Source organism: Gopherus evgoodei, chromosome 1 (genome assembly GCF_007399415.2).
Source record: "Gopherus evgoodei ecotype Sinaloan lineage chromosome 1, rGopEvg1_v1.p, whole genome shotgun sequence".
NCBI classification, from domain to species: domain Eukaryota; kingdom Metazoa; phylum Chordata; order Testudines; family Testudinidae; genus Gopherus; species Gopherus evgoodei.
In genome coordinates this window covers 223,855,879-223,882,053 of record NC_044322.1, presented here as the reverse complement: position 1 = coordinate 223,882,053, position 26,175 = coordinate 223,855,879, and the positions used below count along the sequence as shown (strand labels likewise).

The 26,175-nt window shown below is 48.2% G+C and overlaps 1 protein-coding gene across 1 annotated transcript in view; it reads left to right on the top strand.

The window, feature by feature from the left end:
* The window catches only part of LOC115636912 (antigen WC1.1-like), a 710,101-nt gene that overhangs the window by 8,802 nt on the left and 675,124 nt on the right, over positions 1-26,175 (top strand). The window contains exon 3 of the mRNA XM_030537633.1: positions 10,096-10,410. Within this exon, the coding sequence (XP_030393493.1) occupies positions 10,096-10,410 (315 nt within the window). The remainder of the gene's footprint in view (positions 1-10,095; positions 10,411-26,175) is intronic.

Below are 26,175 nucleotides of genomic sequence, written 5' to 3'. Positions count from 1 at the left end.
CAGTAGGTTTGTCAGTGGGAGAGCATCCCCCACCAACACAGCTCTGTCCATACCTGTCAAGGTCTATTCTAATCCTACACTTCTATAAATCTATGGAAATGAATTTATTGAGTTTATCAAAAAAAAGTAACTATGTCTCTTAGAGGTGTGAATTTTTCACAGCCATGACCCATGTTCCTCAGGGATCAATTTTGGGGCCAATCTTATTTAACCTTTTTATTACTGACTTTGACACAAAAATCGAGAATGTGCTAATAAAGTTTGCGGATGACACAAAGCTGGGAGGTATTGCTAACAAAGAGAAGGACCGGGATATCATACAGGAAGATCTGGATGATCTTGTAAACTGGAGTAATAGTAACAGGATGAAATTTAATAGTGAAAAGTACAAGGTCATGCATTTAGGGATTAATAACAAGAATTTTAGTTATAGATTACTGTGTACAGTTCTGGTCTCCCATGTTTAAGAAGGATGAATTCAAACTGGAAGAGGTTCAGAGACAGGCTACTAGGATGATCCGAGGAATGGAAAACCTGTCTTATGAAAGGAGACTCAAAGAGCTTGGCTTGTTTAGCCTAACCAAAAGAAGGTTGAGGGTGGGATATGATTGCTCTTTATAAATATATCAGAGGGATTAATATTAGGTAGAGAGAGGAATTATTTAAGCTTAGTACCAATGTGGACACAAGAACAAATGGGTATAAACTGGACACTAGGAAGTTTAGACTTGAAATTAGACGAAGGTTTCTAACCATTAGAGGAGTGAAGTTCTGGAACAGCCTTCCAAGGGGAGTAGTGGGGCAAATGACATATCTGGCTTTAAGACTACGCTTGATAAGTTTATGGAGGGGATAATATGATGGGATAGCCTAACTTTGGCAGTTAATTTGGCAATTGATCTTTGATTATCAGCAGGTAAGTATACCCAGTGGTCTGTGATGGGATGTTAGATGGGATGGGATCTGAGTTACTACAGAGAATTCTTTCCTGGGTGCTGGTTGGTGACTCTTGCCCACATGCTCAGGGTTTAACTGATCGCCATATTTGGGGTCGGGAAGGAATTTTCCTCCAGGGCAGATTGTAGAGGCCCTGGAGGTTTTTTACCTTCCTCTGCAGCATGGGGCACGGGATCACTTGCTGGAGGATTCTCCGCAGCTTGAGGTCTTCAGACCACAATTTGAGGACTTCAATAACTCAGACATAGGTTACAGGTTAGTTATAGAAGTGGATGCGTGAGATTGTGTGGCCTGCATTGTGCAGGAGGTCAGACTAGATCATAATGGTCCCTTCTGACCTTAAAGCCTATGAGTCTATGTAGTTAGGGCGACCTAAGTTTTAAGAGTGGACCAGCCAAAAGAATGTGGTACAAACTGAAAAACTTGGGTATTGAGGGAGAGCCCCACCAAGGAGTATTCACCCATGACAGTGATGCATCAGAAAGTGTTCTCCTTCTCCATCTCCTGTGGGGTTGAATGCAGTGGGAAGGAACTGTGATAAGGTTGTTTGGAATTGTACTCCCAGTATGGTGCATTCCCTATAGTTGCAGAACATTGGAGCACTGGGTCTCAGTACTTGGCTTTTGCAGCAAAAGGTGCTTTTATCACAGTTGTTTGCCTCTGCATTGTCCGCATCGTGTCTCTCCGAAGGGCCGTGCGCTCCATTCTGACCTTTTGTGCATGCCCCAGGAAACCTTTCCAGCTACTTTCAGGACCTTCCATTGGGATTAACTTTATGCTCCATGGAACAAATCATCTATAGCTTTTTCTTAATTTTCCTGAGATCTGACAGCCTCTCTGCAGGCTACCACTCCCTTCTTCACACAGTTACACATGCACAGGGAAATCGGAAAAAGCACAGTCATTTATGGTCCCATTCCTCATAGTCTCCATGCCAACAAAGATAAAATGTTCTTGTTCCCATAATGTTGGAATGCCATTCCCATCTTCTCTTCCAACTCCATGGTTTCCTTTGTGATAGTATGATATTCCCCCATTTATTTCCCATTCTACAGACCCTCTGTACTTTATTTGAGTGGTGCACATGCATGTGTGGAGAGGAAGAGGCAGGCTTTGAGTAGGCTAGTTTTTTTAAATGTGCATGGTTTGGAGCAGTTGGGGGGGTGGATGTATGACTTTTTTTCTTTTCTAGGGTGAGTGGAGGAATGGCAGGAACAGGTTTATGACTGCATATGCCTTTCTGCAGGCTTTACTGACTGCAGCTGAGTGAATAATTCATTTTTCAGTTCAGTGGCCAAACCAAAAAATCTGAAAAAAGAACTGGTTCATTTAGAGCCAAAACTGAATGTTTTTTGTTTTTTTTTTCTTGCAGAAACAAAACATAATAAATTATTTCTGATCTAATGAAAGATTTGAAAAGTAATTTTGAAAATACATTTAAAAAGGAACAAATTTGGATGGGAAGGGGAGAAATTCCAGGTATTCATTCAGCTGTATTCAGAACAGCTTGCAGAGAAGCATGTGCAGTTACTAACCTGCTAGAGCACCTTTGCTGACTTGGTACCAGGTCCAGGGTCACCTCATTTTCATTTTCTCTGACAGTGCCCTGTAGAAGTTTGCATTCTGGTGACTCTTATCCAGAGGGAACTGGACATGCTTGTCTCCCGACAGGCCAATCAGGTCCTTGCCCTCTGTGGAGGTCCATGTGGAAGCAGGGGTGCCATGGTTGGTTTGGGAATGTGAACTCACCTGGTACCGAAAAGAGGCACTCCTGGCTGCCTGCCAGCATTTAACCTGAGAGGGTACATCTGGTCAAGATGACCCCAGAGCTATGGAGCACACACCGGCACAAAGCAGACTGATGGAGGTATGAAGCAATGCAGTGAGGGACACTAGCTGGAGGACTGACAGCACCATTAGCATTAGGAATTATTTTACATGAATCTTACAATGGAACAAACTAATTGTGAAGTGGAGCTACTCCTTCTTCAACGAAGATTAGTTATGGCAACCTAAGATGCCAAATAAGTTGCTCTGAGAACAGGGTTCATGTGGACACAAGGTATATAAGGCGAGCTAATTACAGTTAATGTGAGGTAACATACCCTGTAGAGAAGCCATAAGAGTAACTGAGAAGTGCTTCACACCGGAACTTGTGTTCTGTGTGTCAGGCTCTGTTGGCATGAGGCCGACACATGAGATCCTAATTGCAAGCAGTCTGAGCAGCTCTGCTGTCTGGCATCATGCAGAACGTTCTCCTGCTTCATTCCCACTAGTATTGTATCTAGTCTGTTCTAGACTATCTTCAGTCACAGTGACTCGGTTACTTCCCCTTTGTGTCTATTCCACTCTCTACTACTTCCACTGCTGGGGAATTATTCCTCCTCTCTGCCCTTTGCTTTTCCCTTCTGAACTCTCAGCCATTATTTTAGTATTTTCAGATCATCTGAATTATGAAGCTCCTCCCCTCCTTGTTCTCAGCCCTGTGGAAACACTTACTATTCCTTGCCCCTTATTCTCCTTTACTCTCCAGTCTCACAGATTGAATCTCTTTCAAACCTCCAGGCTTCATCATTGAATTGTTTCCTTTCTTTGAACTTTTGCTAGTTTTTTTCAATATCCTTCCTGTGATGAAGGGACAGAAATACAACATTCCAGCTGCGGATGTACTTAGATCATGTAAACACTTATCAGTCCCATCCAGTCCCATCTGCAGACACAGTCACACATTCTGCTTTGTGTCTATCTGATCACTCCTGAGAATTATGTTGTTGGCTACCCCCATCCCCCAGCAGGGTCACACTTTGCCCTTTTATTCAAACTCTCTCTCATCACTAGAACACAGTGTTACCAATTTTGCCCATTACTTTGGGCTACACTCATTTATTAGGGTTACTTTTCTGGGGTGGGAGGTTCTGCAATTCTATCAATGTACTGCTTGTGTCACTTGTTCTCATACGAAGCTCTACTTCTCCCTTCTGCAAGTTCCCTCCAAATGGAACAATCCTGCAGGACCTAAGTTCCCCAGGGCACGGTTCTTCCAGCCTCAGAATCAGACCAACACACACACACGTTAACACAGAACGTCTGAGAGGACCGGGTTAATCAGCACTTCCAAGCTGACTCCTTATATGCTCCTGGACTAAGCAGACTGGGTTGAGCAGCACTTCCAAGTTGCCGACCTCATATGTCCCAGGTTCAGCACATCCCTATCCAAACTTTCACGTTACAATTGTTCTGGTAGTAACCCACTTGATGAGCAAACCCCACAGGATTTTTGGGTGCTGCAGGGATCTTTAGCTGAGGACCGTTGCTGCAGAGCAAATGAGGAAACCAAAAAAACAGAAGAGAGAGAGAGAGAGAGAGAGAGAGAGAGAGAGAGAGAGAGAGAGTGAAGCAACCAGCTTAACTATGGAAGTTATGATAATATTAAATCTAACTTAAATTTGATTATAAAAGTCAGGTTTAGAAAACTATAACTGCTTACACAAGTTAGGGTCAGAAGGCTATACCTAGAGAGAGAGAGAGATGAGTTCTCACCACTCTGTGAAGCTTGAATCAATCGGGGGTCCCTGGTGGTGGTCTGGAGTGCTTGAGCTGAGGGTTCGGAGTGCTGGAGACAGGCAGAGCCCCCACCACGATCAGTTAGGAGAAGATGACGTCCCAATGGAACTGATGCAGATTTGGATCCAGGCATCAGAACATTTACTTGAGCAGGGTAAGGGTTTTTGTAGGGAAACAACAATTGTTCAAGGGAGAATACTAGATTTGTTTATGGGTAAACTCATGGCTCACGGGAGTATACCAAAGTTGTTTTGTTCAGGCTAGACAATAGGAACTGATCATTACTGGCTATGGGTGCTGTTCCTTGGAGGAAGTTCAGAATGCAATTAGGGAGCTTCAGTATTTTGGATACCAATAAAGGATTTATTACTAGAATTGATATGATAACTACTGAGCTGGATGTGTGCAGGCATGGGTTCATTAACATCTGGAGCAGAGATCTCCCATTGTGCAGTGCTTCTCTTCTTTTCTAGTCCCAGAGTTCAGTGCGATTCTTGCCTTGGAATCTCTGTTCTCCATTCTGTATGCTAATGGAGATACCTCCCTGTCCCATCTTCAATGCAAATGAGGCTAGGAGAGTTTCCTTAATCCCATCACCCTTGTCCCAGGGGTTTAGGTGTGTCTCCTGCTGCCTTTTCATTGCTTTTTGTAAGGCCTGGTCCACACTACGCAGTTAATCCGATTTTAACAGCGTTAAATCAATTTAACGCTGTACCCGTCCACACTACAATGCACTTTATATCGATTTAAAGGGCTCTTTAAATCGATTTCTGTACTCCTCCCCAACGAGCGGAGTAACACTAAAATCGATATTAACATATCGATTTAGGGTTAGTGTGCCTGCAAATCGAAGTTATTGGCCTCCGGGCGGTATCCCACAGTGCACCACTGGCCGCTCTGGACAGGAATCTGAATTCTAATGCACTGACCAGGTATACAGGAAAAGCCCCGCGAACTTTTGAATTGCATTTCCTATTTGGCCAGTGTGGAGCTCTCATCAGCACAGGTGACCATGCAGAGCTCATCAGCACAGGTAACAATGCAGTCTCCTGAGAATAGAAAAAGAGCACTAGCATGGACCGCACGAGAGGTACTGGATCTTATCGCTATATGAGGAGAGGATTCAGTGCTAACAGAACTGCGTTCCAAAAGACGACATGAAAAAACTTTCGAAAAAATTTCCAAGACCATGATGGAGAGAGGCCACAGCAGGGACTCAGTGCAGTGCAGAGTGAAAGTGAAGGAGCTCAGACAAGCCTACCAGAAAACCAAAGCAGCAAACGGAAGATCAGGGTCAGAGCTAAAAACATGCTGCTTCTGTGCTGAGCTGCATGCAATTTTAAGGGGCTGCAACACCACTACCGCCCCTTGTCCGTGGATTCCGAGGTGGGGGTTATAATCTCAACCATGGATGAGGATTCAGCGGCGGGGAAAGATGAGGAGGAGGAAGAGGAGGATGAGCTTGCAGAGAGCACACAGCACTCCATTCTCCCCAACAGCCAGGAGCTTTTTGTGACCCAGATGGAATTATCCTCCCAAGCCACAAGCCCAGACAGTGAAGCCATGGAAGCGACCTCTGGTGAGTGTACCTTTGTAAATATAAAACATGGTTTAAAAACAAGCATTTTTAATGATTGATTTGCCATGAGGGCTTGGGATGCATTCGCAGCCAGTAAAGTTACTGGAAAAGTTTGTTAACATGTCTGGGGATGGAGCGGAAATCCTCCAGGGACATCTCCATGAAGCGCTCATGGAGGTACTCCAAACCAGAAGGTTTCTGGGCAAGGCAGCCTTGTTCCGTCCACCATGGTAGGACACTTGATCACGCCATACATGTAGCAAGTAATCGGGTATCATTGCATGACAAAGCATAGCTGCGTATGGTCCCGGTGATTGCTGGCATTCAGGAAACATCCGTTCTTTATCTTGCTCTGTTATCCTCAGCAGAGTGATATCGTTCATGGTAACCTGGTTGAAATTAAGGAATTTAAGTAAGGGGACAGAGAGATGGGGGAGGGGAGGAAGGATAGCGCTGAGCTTTTTAGCATTTGGCCAGCAGGAATCTTCCCAGCTACCAGCCACGCGGTGGGGGGGGGAGAAAGGGGGGTGATTAGCAGTGATCTTCCATGATACCAGCCATGCGGTGGGGGGAGGGGTAAAGCAATTCTAGAGAATTGGTTTGGGGAGAGGAGGGGTTGGTGTCTGCTGCTCCTTGTTAACAGGAAAGAAGCAGCAAAGGGAACTGTCTATATGAAGGCTGGAGAAGCTGTGCCTTACCATAACCGCATGCAAGCTGAATTGTGATGCCTGGACCTGCGTCTGTGAGATCTGTAACACCAGAGCCGCGGGCACTCAATATTAAAAGTTTCCGAGTGCGACCTTGTAGTGAAATCACATGTGCTATGTAAGGTGAATAGTGTTGTTCACTGTGAAAGAGCATAACCATTGTTCTGTAAAATGTATCTTTTAAAATCCTTCTCTCCCTATTTCCACCCTCCTCATGCAGCTGCATATTTTTCAAGCCACCCTACTCCATCCCGAAGGCTAGCTCAGATAAGGTGGAGGAAGAAGAGGACGCGAGATGAAATGTTCTCAGAAATCATGGTAGTAACCCGCAATGAAAGAGCTCATCTGAGGAGTGGAAGGACGTGGTAGCAAAGTACAGGAAAGATGCCAGTGAACGTGAGGACAGGAAGGACCAACGTGAGGATAGGAGGGACGAACGTGAGGATAGGAAAGACGCTAGAGATGAGAGGTGGCGGAAGGAAGATCAGACGTGTAGGCAGGAAGATCAGCGGTGGCGGGATGCAACGCTGGAGCTGCTGCATGATCAAACTGACATCCTCTGACGTCTGGTGGATCTTCAGGAGGAGCAGCAGGGTCACAGAGTGCCGCTGCAGCCCATGTTTAACCACCCTCAGTACTCACCATGTTCCATGTCTTCCTCACCCAGACATGTAAGAACGCGTGGGGGAAGGCTTTGTGCACCAGCCCACTCCACCCCCGTGGACAGTCCAACCAAAAGGCTGTCATTACATTGAAATGTGCTTAATGGCCTTTTCCTTCCCTCCTATCCTCCTCCCAAACCACTCCCGGGATACCTTGTTAATTCTCTTCCTCTTTTTATAATTACATGCTTTTTAAACGAAGGGGGAGGGTGGGTTGCTTACAGGGAATGACTTTTAATAAAGAATACATGCTTTTTAAACGATAGTGACTTTATTTCCTTAAGCAAGCTGGAATCGGAGAGGGAGGGTGGGTTGCTTACAGGAGGAGTCAATAAAGGGGGGGAGGTTCATGAAGGGGAAACAAACACAGCAGTCACACCGTACCCTGGCCCGTGATGAAACTCGTTTTCAAGGCTTCTCTGATGCGCACCGCTTCCTGGTGAGCTCTTCTAATCGAATTGGTGTCTGGTTGCGCGTAATCAGCGGCCAGGTGATTTGCCTCAGCCTCCCACCCCGCCATAAAGGTCTCCCCCTTACTTTCACACAGATTGTGGAGCACACAGCAAGCAGCAATAACAAAGGGGACATTGGTTTGGCTGAGGTCTGAGTGAGTGAGTAATGTTCGCCAGCGAGCCTTTAAACGGCCAAATGCACATTCTACCACCATCCTGCACTTGCTCAGCCTGTAGTTGAACAGCTCCTGACCACTGTCCAGGCTGCCTGTGTATGGCTTCATGAGCCATGGCATCAAGGGGTAGGCTGGGTCACCCAGGATAATGACAGGCATTTCAACTTCCCTAACTGTTATTTTCTGGTCCAGGAAGTAAGTCCCTTGCTGCAGCCGTTTAAACAGAACAGTGCTTCTGAAGATGCGAGCGTCATGAACCCTTCCTGGCCATCCCACGTGGATATTGGTGAAACGTCCCCTGTGATCCACCAGTGCTTGCAGCACCATTGAAAAATACCCCTTGCGGTTTATGTACTGGCTGCCCTGGTGCTCCGGTGCCAAGATAGGGATATGGGTTCCATCTATCGCCCCCCCACAGTTAGGGAATCCCATTGCAGCAAAGCCATCCACTATGACCTGCACGTTTCCCAGAGTCACAACCTTTCGTAGCAACAGCTTAATGATTGCTTTGGCTACTTGCAACACAGCAGCCCCCACAGTAGATTTTCCCACTCCAAATTGATTCCCGACTGACTGGTAGCTGTCTGGCGTTGCAAGCTTCCAGAGGGCAATTGCCACTCGCTTCTCCGCTGTGAGGGCTGCTCTCATCTTGGTATTATGGCATTTCAGGGCAGGGGAAAGCAAGTCACAAAGTTCAAAGAAAGTGCTCTTACGCATGCGAAAGTTTCGCAGCCACTGCGAATTGTCCCACACCTGCAAAACTATGCGGTCTCACCAGTCTGTGCTTGTTTCCCGGGCCCAAAATCGGCGTTCAATGGGTAGAACCTCCCCCATTACCAGCAGGAGCTCCAAAGCGCGGGGGCCCGCGGTTAGGGAGAAATCAGTGTCCATGTCCTCATCACTCTCGTCGCCGCGCTGCCGTAGCTGCCTCCTCTTCGCCTGCCTTTGCAGTTCATGGTTCACCATAGACTGCACGAGAATGTGCGAGGTGTTTACAACGTCCACGATTGCGCTATTGATCTGAGCAGGTCCATGCTTGCTGTGCTATGGCGTTTGCTTTCAGTTCACCCAGGAAAAAAGGTGCAAAATGGTTGTCTGCTGCTTTCAGGAAGGGAGGGGTGAGGCTGTAGCCAGAAACACCTGCGACAATGATTTTTGCCCCATCAGGCACTGGGATCTCAACCCAGAATTCCAAGGGGCAGGGGAGACTGCGGGAACTATGGGATAGCTACGGAATAGCTGCCCACAGTGCAACGCTCCGGAAATCGATGCTAACCTCTGACCATGGACGCACACTGCCGAATTAATGTGCCTAGTGTGGCCGCGTGCAATCGATTTTATAATATCTGTTTTATAAAACCGGTTTATGTTAATTCGAAATTACCCTGTAGTGTAGACGTACCCTAAGTCTTTCTTCTGATCAGTTTTGGTTCAAGCAGAGGCTGGGGGGAAGGCCTTTCATGAATCAGACAGGCTGGGAACTGCGCCCTGGTTCCCCAAGAACTCAGAGCTGACAGGTAACAACAGGAACTGGCATACAGAGCAGGGGTCAGCAGCCTTTCAGAAGTGGTGTACTGAATCTTCATTTATTCACTCTAATTTAAGGTTTCGCATGCCAGCAATACATTTTAACATTTTTAGGTCTCTTTCTCTAAGTCTATAATATATAACTAAACTATTGTTGTATGTAAAGTAAATAAGATTTTTAAAATGTTTAAGAAGCTTCATTTAAAATTAAAGTAAAATGCAGAGCCCCCTGGATCGGTGGCCAGGACCCAGGCAGTGTGAGTGCCACTGAAAATCAGCTCACGTGCTGTCTTCGGCACTCGTGCCATAAGTTGCCTACCCCTGATATAGAGTAAAGGGCTCCTGCTTATTTAACAATGTCTTTGCTGTTGAGAGAAGAAGGTTCCCTCATTTCATCCCCAGGAAGGCCTGGGGAAGGTTATGGGATGTCAGTATAACCAACACTCACTGATGGATGCATTGACTCTTTAGGTCTCATTGAGGTCCGGCTGGTTGGAGGGGACACTGCCTGCTCGGGACGTGTTGAAGTCAAACATGGAAAAGTGTGGGAGACAGTCTGTGATTCACACTTGGATTTCAACACTGCTTCTGTTATCTGCAATGAATTAGGGTGTGGACAGGCTGTAGCCACCTTTGGAGCAACTCACTTTGGAGAAGGACATGATCTGATCTGGAAGGAAGAGTTCCAGTGTGTGGGGAATGAGTCTCTTCTTCAGAAATGTCCCAGGATGTCCCATCCTAACGACACATGCTCCCATGCTAATGATGTCGGCGTATTGTGCTCAGGTAAGAATTCAAACTGATGAACCACTAACATGGCCCTACAGCTGAGCCCCTCAGTCTCTTTTCTCCCACATCCACATATCCCTCACGTGAACCCACATCCCAGAAAACTTTGTGTGTTTCCAAGTTGCTGCAAAAGATTCCTGTCTGCTAGAGAGGGTGGCTCCACTCTCCCACCACTCAGGGGGAAGCAAGAAGAGATGGCGGGAAACCCCATTCTCTCTCTCACATTCCACACTCTATTTCAAGTGTCTCCAATAAATGGGGACAGTTCTATTTACCTTTCTCCTGCTATAAGGATAGGATGCCAGCAGAGCTCTGATCCTTATTCTCCACTAAGAATGCATGTTCTCCACTGCTGAGCACTCTCTTCCCTACAAATACATCTGTAAGGGAAAGGGGCAGGGTCTAGTCATCAGAGCACAGAACCAGAAACCAGGAGACATGGGTTTTATTTCCAGTTCTGGTTCTGTATTCAATAATGCCATGTGCCTCAGTTTCCCCATCTGTAAAACAACAGTTAAAATTTTCTACCTCAGTGAGTGACTGTGAGGCTTAACTTCATTTGTGTTTGTAAAGTGCTTTGAGGCACTTGAATACATAGTGTTATGTAGGGGCCAGGTGTTGTTATTTTAAAACTTTCTTGATGGAATTGGAGCAATTGTGGCCACTTTCATGTTATTGCCCTGTGATGGGGGTTGGCTTTGTGCCATCCATTCATACAGATCTAATTATTAGAGACTAGCTGGAAGCCTGTGCTACTGCATGGGTGTAATTCGTAAAATCCTGTGAAGCAACAGTGACTGCTGGAAGAAAATATTAAGCAAAAAAACCCAGAAAGAATATGAATGCAAAACATGTAGATTGTCAAAATGCAGTGTATTCACATGTCACAGCTTTGGCTCATATCATGTAACTCAGATATACCCATCTCTCTCCCAGTTGTTTTTTAAATTATTTGGGACAGTTAATATTTTCACAGAATTTTGAACCACACATTTCATTAATGTTGAAAGCATGTAGCCATTTTCATTCTGAGGCAGACATTAATTTAAAGACAAATGCTCGACAACTTGAGTGTCTGACAGCTCTCTCTGATTTGAAAACGAAACTAACTTATTACCACGGTGCCTTTCACCAATCTGAGTATATCATTGAACCAATACTGTATTTATTACTAAAGTATATTTTCACCCTAGTCTGTCTTTGGACTTTTTAACTGCCCTCTATTCCCCTGCCAGTGTGTGTGTGATAATTTCAGGTTGGAAAGTCAACCTTGTAATGCACACACATAACATTACTCTCCCTGACTGCTCAGCTGGAGACTGCACTTGCCCCCTTCTCACCCCAGAAATGGGGAAACTGCCTTTCATTCCCTCTTCACCTGGAGCAACACTTCCCTGCATCCTGCTGCCCTGGGACTTCACCACTTAGGACTCAGCTACATGACTTCCCTGACTCCCCTGCATCCTAGGGCAAGTAGGTTTGTCTTCTGCCTGGTTCCCAGCAGGAACACTTTCCCAACTTTGCTCTACCCTGCCTCTTGCTGCTCCAAGACCCTCTCTCTGTGCTAGGGACATACATGAAGGCATGGCTCAGTGGCAGGGCAGGTCTGTGTCCTCAGCCCTGAAGCTTTCGCACAGAGCTTGGTCCAGCCCTGAAAATTGGAGTATTTGAGGCACTTCTTGTGTCATCACATTCACACCAGCTCCTCTGATGTATTTGTAGGCAGCTGTCAGGGTTCCCTCCTCACTCTGAACTCTGGGTTACAGATGTGGGGACCCGCATGAAAGACCCCCTAAGCTTATATTCCACCAGTTTCGGTTAAAAACTTCCCCAAGGCACAAATCCTTTCCTTGTCTTTGGACTGTATCGCAACCACCACCAAGTGATTTAAACAAACATTCTGGGGGGGGCCACTTGGAGCCCTATCTCCCCCACAAAATATCCCCCCAAGGCCCTTCAGCTTTCGGGGGGCAGTCTTGAGAATAATATACTAACTGATAGGTTAACAAAGTGAGCACAGACCAAATCCCTGGGTTTTTAGGACACTGAAAATCAATCAGGTTCTTAAAAGAAGAATTTTATTTAAAAAAAAGGAAAAGAATCACACCTGCAAAATCAGGATGGAAGATAACTTTACAGGGTAGATAAAAAGATATAAAACCCAGAGGATTCCCCTCTGACTCTGCTTCCCAGTTACAAAACAGGAATTAAAATTACCTCTGGAGTTTTTTGCTGAGAAACACAACAGGATGGAATTCTTGATCCGGTCCTTCCTGTGTTAAAACTGCTCCAACACCACGCTCGGACACATCTGTGGTTACTAGGAAAGATTTGTCAAAGTCTGGGGCCCTTAGCACAGGGTCAGACATGAGTGTTGCTTTAAGCTGGTTAAAGGCCTTCTGACACTTTTTAGTCCACTGAACTGCATTTGGCTGTTTCTTTTTGGTCAGGTCTGTCAGTGGGGCAGCGATTTGGCTGTAGTTCAGTACAAATCGCCTGTAATATCTGGCCAAGCCTAAGAAGGATTGGACCTGTTTCTTTGACTTTGGGACAGGTCACTTTTGGATAGCATTCACTTTGGCCTGTAGGGGGTTGATAGTTCCTTGACCCACCTGGTGTTCAAGGTAAGTCACTCTGTTTAGACCTATTTGATACTTTTTAGCCCTAACAGTTAGTCCTGCCTCCCTTATGCGCTCAAAGACTTTCTGGAGATGCTCCAGGAGTTCTGCCCATGAATCAGAAAATATGACCATATCATCAAGATAGGTGACTGCAGATTCTCCCAATCCCACTAGGAGACTATCTACAATTTTCTGGAAGGTGGCGGGTGCATTTTGCAGCCCAAAAGGGAGCACATTAAATTCATACAGCCCTACATGGGTGATGAAGGCTGACCTTTTCTTGGCAGATTCATCTAGTGGTACCTTAGGTTAAGTCTAAGGTAGAGATGAACTGAGCATGCCCCAGTTTGTCCAATAGCTCATCTGTGCGTGGCATTGGATAGTTGTCTGGGCAAGTCACAGCATTTAGCTTAATGGTAGTCCACACAAAAGCATATTTCCCCATCCAGTTTGGGCACTAGAACCACTAGAGATGCCCATGTACTGTTAAAGGGGTGGATTACATGTCCTGGATTTCCCATTCTATAGCAGTTTTGGCTTGAGGAGCCACCTAGTAAGGTTGGGCTCTAATTGGGCCAGCATTACCTGTGTCAATGGAGTAGTATGCTTGTTCGGTCTGTCCTGGGGTGGCTGAGCAGGTGTGCATTGGCGCAAAGCTAGTGCACAGCTCCTTGATCTGCCGTCATTGCATACGTCCAATGATCATTGGGAGGTTCATCTCTTCCATGCCATTGTCACTTTTTCCTTCATAGTAGACACTTTCAGGCCACTCAGCGTCATCTCCTTCCTGGGCTGTAAGTTGACAAACCTTTAATTCTCTGGAATAAAACGGCTTTAGAGAATTAGCATGTGTGACATACCCAGACCAGTGGGGTACAGGAGTCTGGTAGAGGGCAAATATACTGGTCACTGGATGAGTAGTTTTCTGTTCCCTGAGTGACCAGAGCAGGGGCTGCACTAGAGTAATCAGGAACTTGCTAGAACCTATTAAGGCAGACAGGCTGATTAGATCACCTGCAGCCAATCAAGGCAGGCTAATCAGGGGACCTGGGTTTAAAAAGGAGCTCACTCCAGTCAGGGAAGGGGGAGCCAGAGGAGAGGAAGTGCATGTGAGGAGCTGGGAGCAAGAGGCACAAGGAGCTGAGAGTGAGAGGCTGTGCTGCTGGAGGACTAAGGAGTACAAGTGTTATCAGACACCAGGAGGAAGGTCCTGTGGTGAGGATAAAGAAGGTATTTGGAGGAGGCCATGGGGAAGTAGCCCAGGGAGTTGTAGCTGTCATGCAGCTGTTACAAGAGGCACTATAGACAGCTGCAATCCATAGGGCCGTGGGCTGGAACTTGGAGTAGAGGGTGGGCCCGGGTTCCCCCCAAACCTCCCAACTCCTGGTCAGACACAGGAGGAGTTGACCCAGACTGTCGGGAAGATCACTGAGGTGAGCAAATCTGCCAATAAGCGCAAGACCCACCAAGGTAGAGGAGGATCTTTGTCACATGTGGTACACTTTAGGGTTGAGGTGGGGGATGCTATGAGATACTTAACTGCTCCCAGGTGCTCTTGGACCATAAATGGCCCCACGACGCTTCCATCTTATAGGCCTGGAGCGCCTTCAAGACCATGACCTGGTTCCCTACTTTGAAGGAACGGTCTCTGGCATGTTTATCATACCAGGCCTTTTGCTCTTCCTGAGCAACTTTTAGGTTTTCTCTTGCTAGGGAGAACAAGGTTCGGAGAGTGTTTTGCAGGTTGTTTACGAAGTCCAGAATGTCAGTTCCTGGAGAAGGCATAAACCCCTTCCATTGCTGCATCAGCTGTAATGGCCCCTTCACATCACGGCCATACACATTTTCAAATTGTGAAAACTCTAAAGTGGGATGTGGTACAGCCCTGTAGGCAAAGATCAACTGCTGAAACACTAGGTCCCAATCACTGGAGTGCTCATTTACGAATTTATGTATCATGGCCCCCAAAGTTCCATTAAACTTCTCCACCAGGCCGTTTTTTTGATGGTGGTAAGGGGTGGCAACCAAGTGGTTCACCCCATGAACTTCCCAAAGGCTTTTCTTGGTCCCTACCAGGAAATTCATTCCTGAATCTGTAAGGATGTTGGAGGGCCAACCTACCCTGGCAAAAATGTATGTTAATATCTGGCACACACTTTTAGCCCTGGTGTTACTTAGAGCTACTGCTTTCAGCCATCGGGTGGCAAAATCCATGAAAGTCAGTGTTACCGAAATGTTGGGTCCGCCTAGCTGAGAGCCAATGACAGCCAGACAGGGATAAGAAAAAATGCTTTATTCTGCAGAAAAAAGGAGAGCCTTGGAGCTTGGTACAAAAAACTCTACCCAATACAAAAATCAAGAAACTTTTATACACACTCACACACAGGCTTTGATCGTGCTAGCATTTGATTGGTGGTTAACAAACCCTGCACTTCTGCAATCTGTTCAGCAAAAACCCGCTAAGAACCAGCGTCAACTGCCTCAAAACTGATAAGTGGAGACAGTTCAAAAGTTCAGGGTACTGTGTCCGTGAGGCGTCTGCTCCTCCCCATTGGCTGCTTGTAAGCTGTTAAGGGGGGCCAACAGTAGCTTTCACAGTCCTCCCTTAAGGCCTGGCAATCTGGCCCAGATTGTCAGGCCCACTACGTAATTTACGATCAAGCTGAAGAGACAGGTACTGGGTTTTCTTATGAACAGCAGAACCTTTGGTTACAGCATTACACAGACATTTTGCACATTGTATTACTATCAAACAATACATACGAAGCACAGACAGAAAATACTCCATTTAACTATTGTACGGAAAAAAACAGTAAACCATGACCCAAGGTCAGGGAGAAGGTCCTCAAAACTAATGGTGTGATCAAGAGACACAGCATGGAAAACAATAGCAGCATTTTGTTTATACATAGGTCATCCTGATATCTTGTTTTTCTCACTTAAGAGACACCAGTCTATCTACACATTATCTACACAAGTTCAAAACAACTTCTCACATAGTTCTTTTTCACTCACCTCACACAATCCTTGCTTCTACAAATCTCATGTTATTAGGGTTACAGCTAGCCTAACTTTGGCTAACAAAGACTGTCATGCATTAAGATCCCCTACAAATCCCTGTCAGTTCTTTCTGTACTTCCACACGTCCCCATTTTGTACTTCTAGTACAACAGATATTTTCAAACCTCTATTTGCATTAAGCCATGGATTTCTGATTCTACATCAGATGTTTCAACCTTAGGGGTTTTGATTGGATGTAATGACAATGCATGATTAGCATGGACATGAAAGGTATTACTATTATTACGTCTTTTACAACAACAACAACATAATCCTAAAATAACTAACAGCAATACAAGCAATAATATTTCCATAGCAATAATATAATGGGGTTGTTGTACAGTTTTAGTTACAAAGCACAATACATTATACTTAGTACATAAAGTAAACATTCTATAAGCTGTATGAAAGGCATACTTTTCAACTTGATATATATTTTGAAGCATGTGAATTTGCCCTTGTATTTCAGAGATTTTTTTGAACCTCTGGTAACAATGAAAGCAAATTTTGAAATCGATCAGATACTAAGCTGGTCCAATTAAAGAATATCTGGAAACTTAGGGCTACTTGCAAAATTCTATCTGCAGGCCAGTAAACAATATGATTGCCTGCAGTGGTAATGAGATTAAAATGTATATCTTGCAATGTGGTGGTTTTAACATACACACAGTTATTATTAGCTTGAAAAAGTAAGTGTCCTGTCAGGATCTTCTTTGTCCTCTACCCTCCCAGCAAACGTTGTCATGAACAGTGACAACTTCCCCTGGCTTTAGTTTACGGATACACTGAAGCTGTAGGGGTTCTAACAGCCAAAATGTTCATTGACTTCCTATTCCTATCCAAAATGTCAGGTATTATTCTAGGGACACTGACTATAAATTAGTTAGGTATACCAGGTGTTCTAATTTCCCAGATGTCATGGTGAATAATCCAGTCCCACATGCATCCTCCCCATGGACCCGTCAGGATTCGGTATGTGGGAGCCCACACCGCCCTAGCCGGTCCAAATGCTTGGAAGGAACACTGTGAATGTCCACACTTCCACTCAGAAAGTGTCCAAATATGTCTCCATGACCACAGATCAGATGGTACTCCTGATGTGTCTGTAAGGGCAGTGGGCCAAGTCTGGTGCTCAAGATCACTCCGAATGGCCATCAGCTAGTCATTCAGGAAATCCTGAATTTCTAAACATACTAGATCCCACTGCAATGCCTTCCCAACCTCAGTGATATTCAATGCCATCTTTCCTTGGTGTAGTACTATATTACATCTGTTATTTAACTATCCTCAATATTTTCAAAAGGCATTAACATTAATAGCCTAGGAGGGGGTGTATTACAGGGTAATGGGGGAGATGGCAGGGGCAACAAAGTGCCTTTGGTACCTGTCATTTAAAATCCAATTAGGGAGAGCAATACATGCTGAAGAATTTATCCAGACCACAGGGCGCAGCCTGTAGAACAAACCCCAAAATCCAATCAATACCACAATCCCAAGCATGGGTCCCACAAATTTCTTCCTGCCAGTGTATAATTCTTTGTTTCTTCACCAGGATCAGTTCTTAATGTCCTTTTTAGTCAGGAATGCTTGGACTTTGGCAATTTCAGTGGAGTGAGTGTTCCTTCTTCTTTCCCAAAACAGTCGTGGTTCAGCATCCTACAGGAGAGAGGTTACCAGCACATCACCCTGTAATGGTTTTGATTCTTCTAGAAAAATCCAAAGGCACAGTAGGTTTATCAGTGGACAAGGGAGAGGTTACTAACACTTCACCTTGTCCTTTTTCCCTGCTGTCCAGAAGGTACAGTGGAGCTCGAAGGAGAAATAGGCTAATCATCAGTAGGAGAATCCTGCCGAGGTGGAGGAGTCTTTTTGCAGTGAGAATCATGGGTCCAAGCAGTCAGTCTTTGGCACTTCACAGCAGTGTTGGTAGTCAGCAGGGCTTAATAAGGGCCTTTCCAGCATGGAGCCAAAGCAATCTTTCATTGGTGGATGTTTACATAGATCCAGTCTCCTGGTCTCAAGGAGTGGCAGGGCTGCTAGGGTCTTTGGGTAGTGCTTCTTTACCTGTGAGAAAAACCTAACACATTTCATTAGTGCCTGGCAGTGTTTTGCAGATCTCATAGTTGTTTGGGCACATTCAAGCCCCGCTTCTTTTTGGTTGTCAGCCAAGTCTTAGCTGTGAGGAATGTCCTTGAATGGGGCCAGTGTCTTATCTTTAGACTGAGCATACTAGCTATTTTTTTTCCAGTTAATTCACTCTGTTCTTTTTCCTTCTCCCCTTCTTGGCTTCTTTTAACCTACAAAGGAAACTTCCACTCTTTACTGATACACTCTTTTTCCCAGCAATGAACACAAACATTACCATTATACAGTACATTAGTCTTATTATTTAGTGTATGCCACATATACCTTTCCACTAAAATAACTTTATTACAGAGCTTTGGAGCAACAAGCCAGGACAAGCACACCCACTTCGAGGAGTTCACTCAATACAACCTCTAGTCCAATAGCTTCCCACCATCCCCAGCCCTCTGGCTAGAAATCTGAGGTAGCCAGAAGGATCCCATGTACAATATGGGGAGTGGGTTAACTTTTCATGTCCTTGCTTCCAAAGACTGTTGGTATGCAAATTTTAATAACAATTTTTTTAATTAAAAGATTTGGCCAATGAAGTTTCTTTTCTTACCTAAGGAAATGTATTAGACTTTAGTATATCACATTTTCCTGATTAATCCAAACATTTTGTATTCCACGTTGAACAAAACAAGCATCTGCATTCCAATCCAACCCCTCTGTTTGAATCTAAACCAGACCTTCTTCTTCGAGTGATTGCTCATATCCATTCCAGGTAGGTGTGTGCGCTGCGCGTGCATGTTTGCCGGAAACTTTTTACCCTAGCAACTCCAGTGGGCCGGCAGGTCGCCCCCTAGAGTGGCGCCACTATGGCACCGGATATATACCCCTGCCGGCCTGCCCGCTCCTCAGTTCCTTCTTACCGCCGTGTCGGTTGCTGGAACTGTGGAGTGCGGCTTGCTGTCCTCCACGTACCTAGCTGTCCTGTACTCTGTTCATATCGTTGTTGTAGATAGTTTTATCGATAGTTTTAAGTAGTATATTAGTTAGTTGTTTATTATATATAGTTGTTTAACTTGTTCGCGGGTGGGCCGTTGCCCTTCCCGGCGCCCGGCACCAGGCTCATGCCTGGTTCGCCGGGCTTCAAGCAGTGCGCGGCATGCAAGAAGCTGATGCCGACTAGCGATCCCCACGACGCGTGCCTCAAGTGCCTGGGGGAATCGCACATCAGTGAGAAGTGTCGTATATGCAAGGCCTTTAAGCCTCGCACAAAGAAGGAGAGGGATCAAAGACTCCGCGCTCTCCTTATGGAAGCGGCACTGACTCCGGCACCGGCGCCACAACCGGCCGCTTCTACCTCGGCACCGGACCGCGCCGGCACCGGCAAGACTCCCCGGCAACGTCCATCCCCGGCACTGGGAGCAGATCCATCGACGTCTGCAACACCATCGAGGCAGGCTCGAATGGAAAGCCCGGCATCTACCTTGGCCGTGGCACCGCCTGCAGGGCTGCTGTCGACTCCGGGCCCGGACGGTCCATCGAGTCCAGCCCCTCCTAGCTCCCCCATGAGATCCGGGGTCGAGCTGTCAGTCCCATCGACGCCGGAGAACTTCGCCTCGGCACGGGACTTAATAGCGCTCACGGAGCCATCGCAGCCTCAGACCATGGCACCCCTGGGACGGGTAACCTCCAGAGGCAAGCCGATACTGAGAGCGCTGTCTCCGGAGTCTCGGCACCGATCGCCCCGGAGACGTGAGCGCTTACACTCGGGACGCCGCTCGCAGTCCCAGCATCGTTTTCCACGGCAGTACCCGTCGCACTCGCGGCGCCGATCAGCATCTGCATGGTCCCGATCTGGCTCCTTTTACCACCGGCACCGAGACTCTAGGAGCCGTTCACCTCGGCGTTCGGCTCCTCAGTCGACCTCCCGGCACCGAGCCGATGGTAGGTCCCGATCCCGGTCGACCTCCCGGCACCGCGTCGGTGGCAGGTCCCGGTCCCCACTGCCATCTCGGCACTGCGCTGAATGAAGGTCGCGATCCCGTTCTTGGCACCGACCTTGAGGCAGATCCCGATCCGGATCCCGGCACCGACTGCCACAACGTTCCCGGTCCCAATCCCGGCACCGATACGGGTCGCGGCACCGATCCTCGGCACCGAGGAGAGCGTCGGCGTCTGCATATGGAGAGGCCTATCAAACTGGCTCAGTGCCTCCGTGGCCTTCAAGGGAACCATCTGTGTTCTCTCAGGCAGAGAGCGCCTATGCATTGGGCCAGGACAGACACTTGGCCCTGTTTCAGGACCCTCCACCTCAGGAACGAGGGCCTCAACAGTGGGGGTTTTGGACCCCATGGGCGTACCGCCAAGCCCAGGGTCCACAACATATTACTCCTCGCCCTGTGGTAGAGCGCAGGCCACCAGAGGCAACGGTGTCTAGACCCCCTCCCTCCCCGGAAGCTGAAGACTGGTCCAGCCACCAGGACCCAGAGCTCCCTCCAGTGACGAGGTGCAGCCCCAGACAGAACCCCCCATGGACGCTCTGTTGCCGGGGGTTTCCTCATCGTCTTCCCCGGATGAGGCAGTGGCGGGCACCTCATCCTCCAGCCCTCCCCCTCTAGATCTTAGGGCACACCAGGACCTCCTCCGACGAGTGGCACAAAACCTGGACATTCAAGCAGAGGAGGTCTCTGAAATCGAGGACCCGGTGGTGAGCATCCTCTCCGCCGATGCGCCCACTAGAGTGGCCCTGCCTTTTATCAAGACTATTCAGGCCAACGCTGCTACTATCTGGCAGTCACCGGCCTCCATCCCTCCGACCGCTCGAGGAGTGGAAAGGAAGTACATGGCCCCCTCCAATGGCTATGAATACCTGCACATTCACCCGACACCCTGTTCCCTTGTGGTCCAGTCGGTGAACGACAGGGAGCACCACGGTCAAGAGGCTCCGGCACCCAAGTCGAAGGAGGCGAGACGGAGGGACCTCCTAGGCCGCAAGGTCTATTCAGCGTGGGCGTTACAGCTCAGGGTCTCGAACCAGCAGGCCCTCCTTAGCCGCTACTCCTTTAACTCTTGAGTAGCGGCGGGAAAATTTGCAGAGCTGCTACCACAGGATGCCCGCCAGGAGTTTACCACCATCCTGGATGAGGGCAAGAAAGTAGCGAGGACATCGCTACAAGCCTCTTTAGATGCTGTGGACTCGGCCGCTCGGACCCTTGCCTCGGGGCTCATGATGTGCCGAATTTCCTGGCTGCAGGTCTCTGGCCTTCCACCGGAGCTCCAACATACTATCCAGGACCTCCCCTTCGAAGGCCAGGGCCTGTTTTCCGCTAAAACAGACCCCAGACTAAAGGACCTTAAGGACAATAGGGTCATAATACGGTCGCTGGGAATGCATACGCCTGTGACACAGCGCAGGCCATTCCGGCAGCAGAACCAACAGCAGCAGTGTCGGCCGTATCCTCAGTTCCGTCCGCGGCAGGACCTCACTAGGCGCCGCGGCAGGAACAACCGACACAGACAGTCAGGTGGCCAAACGGGGCAGAACCAAGGCTCCGCCAAGGCCCCTCCTGGACCTAAGCCTTCATTTTGAAGGTGCGCCCGAGGGCGCAGTACCAGTTTCCCCTCGGATCCTTCCCCGCAGTTTTCCAACCGTCTTTCTTTTTTCCTCCCGGCGTGGACCCAAATAACATCGGACCGTTGGGTCTTGCGTACAGTGCAGGCCAGTTATCGCCTGCAGTTTTCATCGCCCCCCCCCCCACCATCCTCGTCCCTCTTCAGGGACCCCTCTCACGAGCAATTCCTCCATCAGGAGGTGCACACGCTTCTCGTCAAGGGAGCCATAGAGGAGGTTCCAGAGAGCGAGAAGGGCAAGGGGTTTTATTCCCGCTACTTTCTAATCCCCAAGTCCAAGGGGGGCCTCAGGCCCATCCTCGACCTGCGGGAACTCAACAAGTATATGGTGAAGTTGAAGTTCCGTATGGTATCCCTTGGAACCATCATCCCATCCCTGGATCCCGGAGACTGGTACGCCGCCCTCGACATGCAGGACGCTTACTTCCATATCTCCATATCCCCCCAGCACAGGCGTTTCCTCCGCTTTGTGGTCGACCGCCGACATTATCAATTTGTGGTCCTCCCGTTTGGCCTCTCCACGGCCCCGAGGGTGTTCACGAAATGCATGGCAGTTGTTGTCGCACACCTTCGGCGTTGCCGCATTCACGTGTTTCCCTATCTCGACGACTGGCTGATCCGGGGCACATCGGAGCTGCAGGTCTGCGACCACGTCCGCAGGATCAGCAGCCTCTTTGCTGCTCTGGGCCTCGTGATCAATGTGGACAAGTCTACTCTGCTCCCCACGCAGTGGATAGAGTTCATCGGGGCCGTTCTGGACTCTACCCTAGCCAGGGCCTTGCTACCCTTGCCCAGGTTCCAGTCGCTGTCGGCCATCATTCTGCGCTTGCAGGCGGCCCCGCTGACCTCTCTACGAACATGTCTGGCCCTCCTGGGCCATGTGGCAGCCTGTACGTTTGTGACGGCGTATGCCCGACTCCGCATGAGACCTCTTCAATCTTGGCTCATCGCGCAGTACCGGCCGGCCAGACATTCGTTGGACACAGTCGTCACCGTTCCTCAAATGGTACTGGACTCCCTTCGGTGGTGGCTGGACCAGTCCGTAGTCTGTGTGGGGCTCCCGTTTCATCCGCCCCAGCCCTCGGCATCCCTGACTACGGACGCCTCAGATCTGGGCTGGGGGGCGCACTGCGGCGCCCAAAGAACTCAGGGCTTGTGGACCCCTCAGGAGATGGACCTCCACATCAACATACGATAGTTGAGAGCGGTCGTCTTGCTTGTCAAGCGTTTGTCCATCTCCTTCAAGGTCGTTGTGTCGCGGTGTTCACCGACAACACGACGACCATGTTTTATATCAACAAGCAGGGCGGTACCAGGTCCTCTCCCCTATGTCTCGAAGCGATGCGTCTCTGGGAGTTTTGCATAGCCCATGCCGTTCACCTTTCCGCCTTCTATCTCCCGGGAGTGCGGAACACTCTAGCGGACCGACTGAGCAGATCCTTCCGCTTGCACGAGTGGTCCCTCTGTCCAGACGTTGCCCTCTCACTCTTCCAGAGGTGGGGTTGTCCCCGGATGGACCTCTTTGCGTCCAGGGAGAACAGGAAATGTCGAGCATTCTGCTCCTTTCAGGGTCGGGAGCCCGGGTCTATAGCGGATGCCTTCCTGATCCCATGGGCAACCCACCTGTTTTACGCGTTCCCTCCCATTCCGCTGATACACAGGGTTCTCCTCAAGGTGCGCAGAGACAGAGCGCGGGTGATTCTCATAGCTCCAGCATGGGCCAGACAACATTGGTACCCCATGTTGCTGGACCTCTCAGTAGCCAACCCAGTTGCCCTGCCCCTACATCTGGACCTGATCACCCAGGACCACGGCAGGCTCTGTCACCCGGACCTTCCTTCTCTGCACCTTACGGCATGGCTCCTGCGTGGTTGACGGGCTCCGAGTTACGCTGCTCTACCCCAGTTCGGGAGGTTCTCCTGGGCAGTAGAAAGCCCTCCACCAGGGCTGCTTACTCGGCTAAGTGGAAGCGTTTCTCCTGTTGGTGTGCATAGAAAGGTCTCCTCCCTATGGGAACTCCCGTCACCACTATTCTAGACTACATCTGGTCCCTTAAGGGCCAGGATCTGGCGTTGTCGTCCCTCCGGGTCCACCTAGCGGCTATCTCCGCGTTTCATCCTGGAGGGGACGGATGTTCCGTCTTCTCCCACCCTATGGTGGCGAGATTCCTGAAGGGACTGGAGCGTCTCTATCCACAGATCCGCCCCCCTGCCCCTTCATGGGATCTCAACCTGGTCCTAGCTCGGCTCATGGGTCCTTCATTCGAGCCATTAGCTACTTGCTCCCTGCTTTATCTCTCATGGAAGACCGCCTTCCTAGTGGCCATCACCTCAGCTAGACGGGTGTCGGAACTACGGGCCCTCACAGTAGATCCCCTGTATACGGTCTTCCATAAAGACAAGATGCAGCTGAGACCACACCCTGCCTTCTTCCCCAAGGTGGTCTCAGCTTTCCACATTAACCAGGAGATCTTCCTCCCAGTCTTTTTCCCAAAGCCCCATTCGTCCCGCTGGGAGCAACAGCTCCACTCGCTAGATGTCCGTCGAGTGCTAGCATTTTATGTGGACAGGACCAAACCATTCCGCAAGTCCCCCCAGTTATTCGTGGCAGTAGCGGACCGGGTCAAGGGACTACCGATTTCCTTGCAGAGGATATCTTCCTGGGTTACCTCCTGTATCAGGACCTGTTATAAGCTGGCCCACGTGCCGATGGGCCGTGTGACTGCTCACTCCACCAGAGCACAGGCATCATCGCTGGCTTTCCTTGCCCGCTTGCCAATCCTAGAGATTTGTAGAGTGGCGACCTGGTCATCGGTCCACACATTCGCTTCCCATTATGCACTGGTTCAGCAGTCAAGAGATGATGCGGCCTTTGGCTCTGCAGTGCTCCAGGCCGCGACTTCTCACTCCGACCCCACCACCTAGGTAAGGCTTGGGATTCACCTACCTGGAATGGATATGAGCAATCACTCGAAGAAGAAAAGACGATTACTCACCGTTGTAACTGTTGTTCTTCAAGATGTGTTGCTCATATCCATTCCACACCCGCCCTCCTTCCCCACTGTCAGAGTGGCCGGCAAGAAGGAACTGAGGAGCGGGCGGGCCGGCAGGGGTATATATCCGGTGCCATAGTGACGCCACTCTAGGGGGCGACCTGCTGGCCCACTGGAGTTGCTAGGGTAAAAAGTTTCTGGCAAATGTGCACGCGCGGCGCGCACACCTACCTGGAATGGATATGAGCAACACATCTCGAAGAACAACAGTTACAACGGTGAGTAACCGTCTTATCCCATGAAAACACTAAACAACATTTCTGGCCATGAGACAAACACCACAAGACAGAACATAGAACACAAAACATAATTCCTATTGTGCCAGTAAATGCATGGTACGTTGAATGCTGTTCAGCTGGCATCAGTTTTCTCCGATTATCCGAAAGACAAAAAACAGAGGTCTGCCCTTCTGGGCAGTCAATCATCGCTTAAAATATACAAATACCCTTGTTGATTTCAGGCAAAACAGAGGAATTACCCCATATTTTCTTGTATTTGTTTCATAGGCAGCCCAGGTTTCAGTGGCTTCTACCTTATCAGTTAGATAATTTGCATTAATACAGATGCTTTCTGGCCTGCTTTTGGATCCAAAGCTATCCACAGCTTAAAGATTCTTACCTTAAAAGAGAAATAATTAATTTTACCAGAATTTTGATTGCTTTTTACTTTTAACTCCTGCTTTCAAACACTGAAAGAAAACATCACTACTTATAGTGCCCCTTAGAGCCTAATAAAATTTCAATTACATAGCACTGTATACATTCTTTAGCTAATTCAACTAAATTGTTCATAGCCAAATGATTGCAATCTAATAACTTTGGCTGAAATTATTTACAAACATTTCAGAGACACCAAGAACATTCCTCTTTGGCATTTTTACAAAGTTCAACTGCTGTTCGCTCCAGCAACTACGGAGTTAACTTCTCACTCTTCCTTAAATCATTTGCTTGTCTCCCAACAGCCACTTTTATCAACTCAAATCACCATTTCAAGTATAGTCCTGGGTATTTGAAATCCCCATGCTTACACTTACTTACGCCTTCCTTCCACTATACCCTCAAAATTTTCCAACCTGTTTTCCAATCTCTCTGTCTGTTGCCTGCCTGCCTGAGCCCAATCCTGGTTTTCTCACTGAATCGTCCCTTCCATGGGCACCAACTTGTTCCACTATCAGTTTAGCTAGGAGGGTGGGCTTCTCAACTACCCCTACCCTTCTTGGTCTCTTCCCTTAAACATTCCTACTCACAAGACTACCCGACTCCTCCCTCGTGAAGCTTGCCACCTGGACAGAAACCCATGGCCCATTGGCGTTTAACTATTCAATTT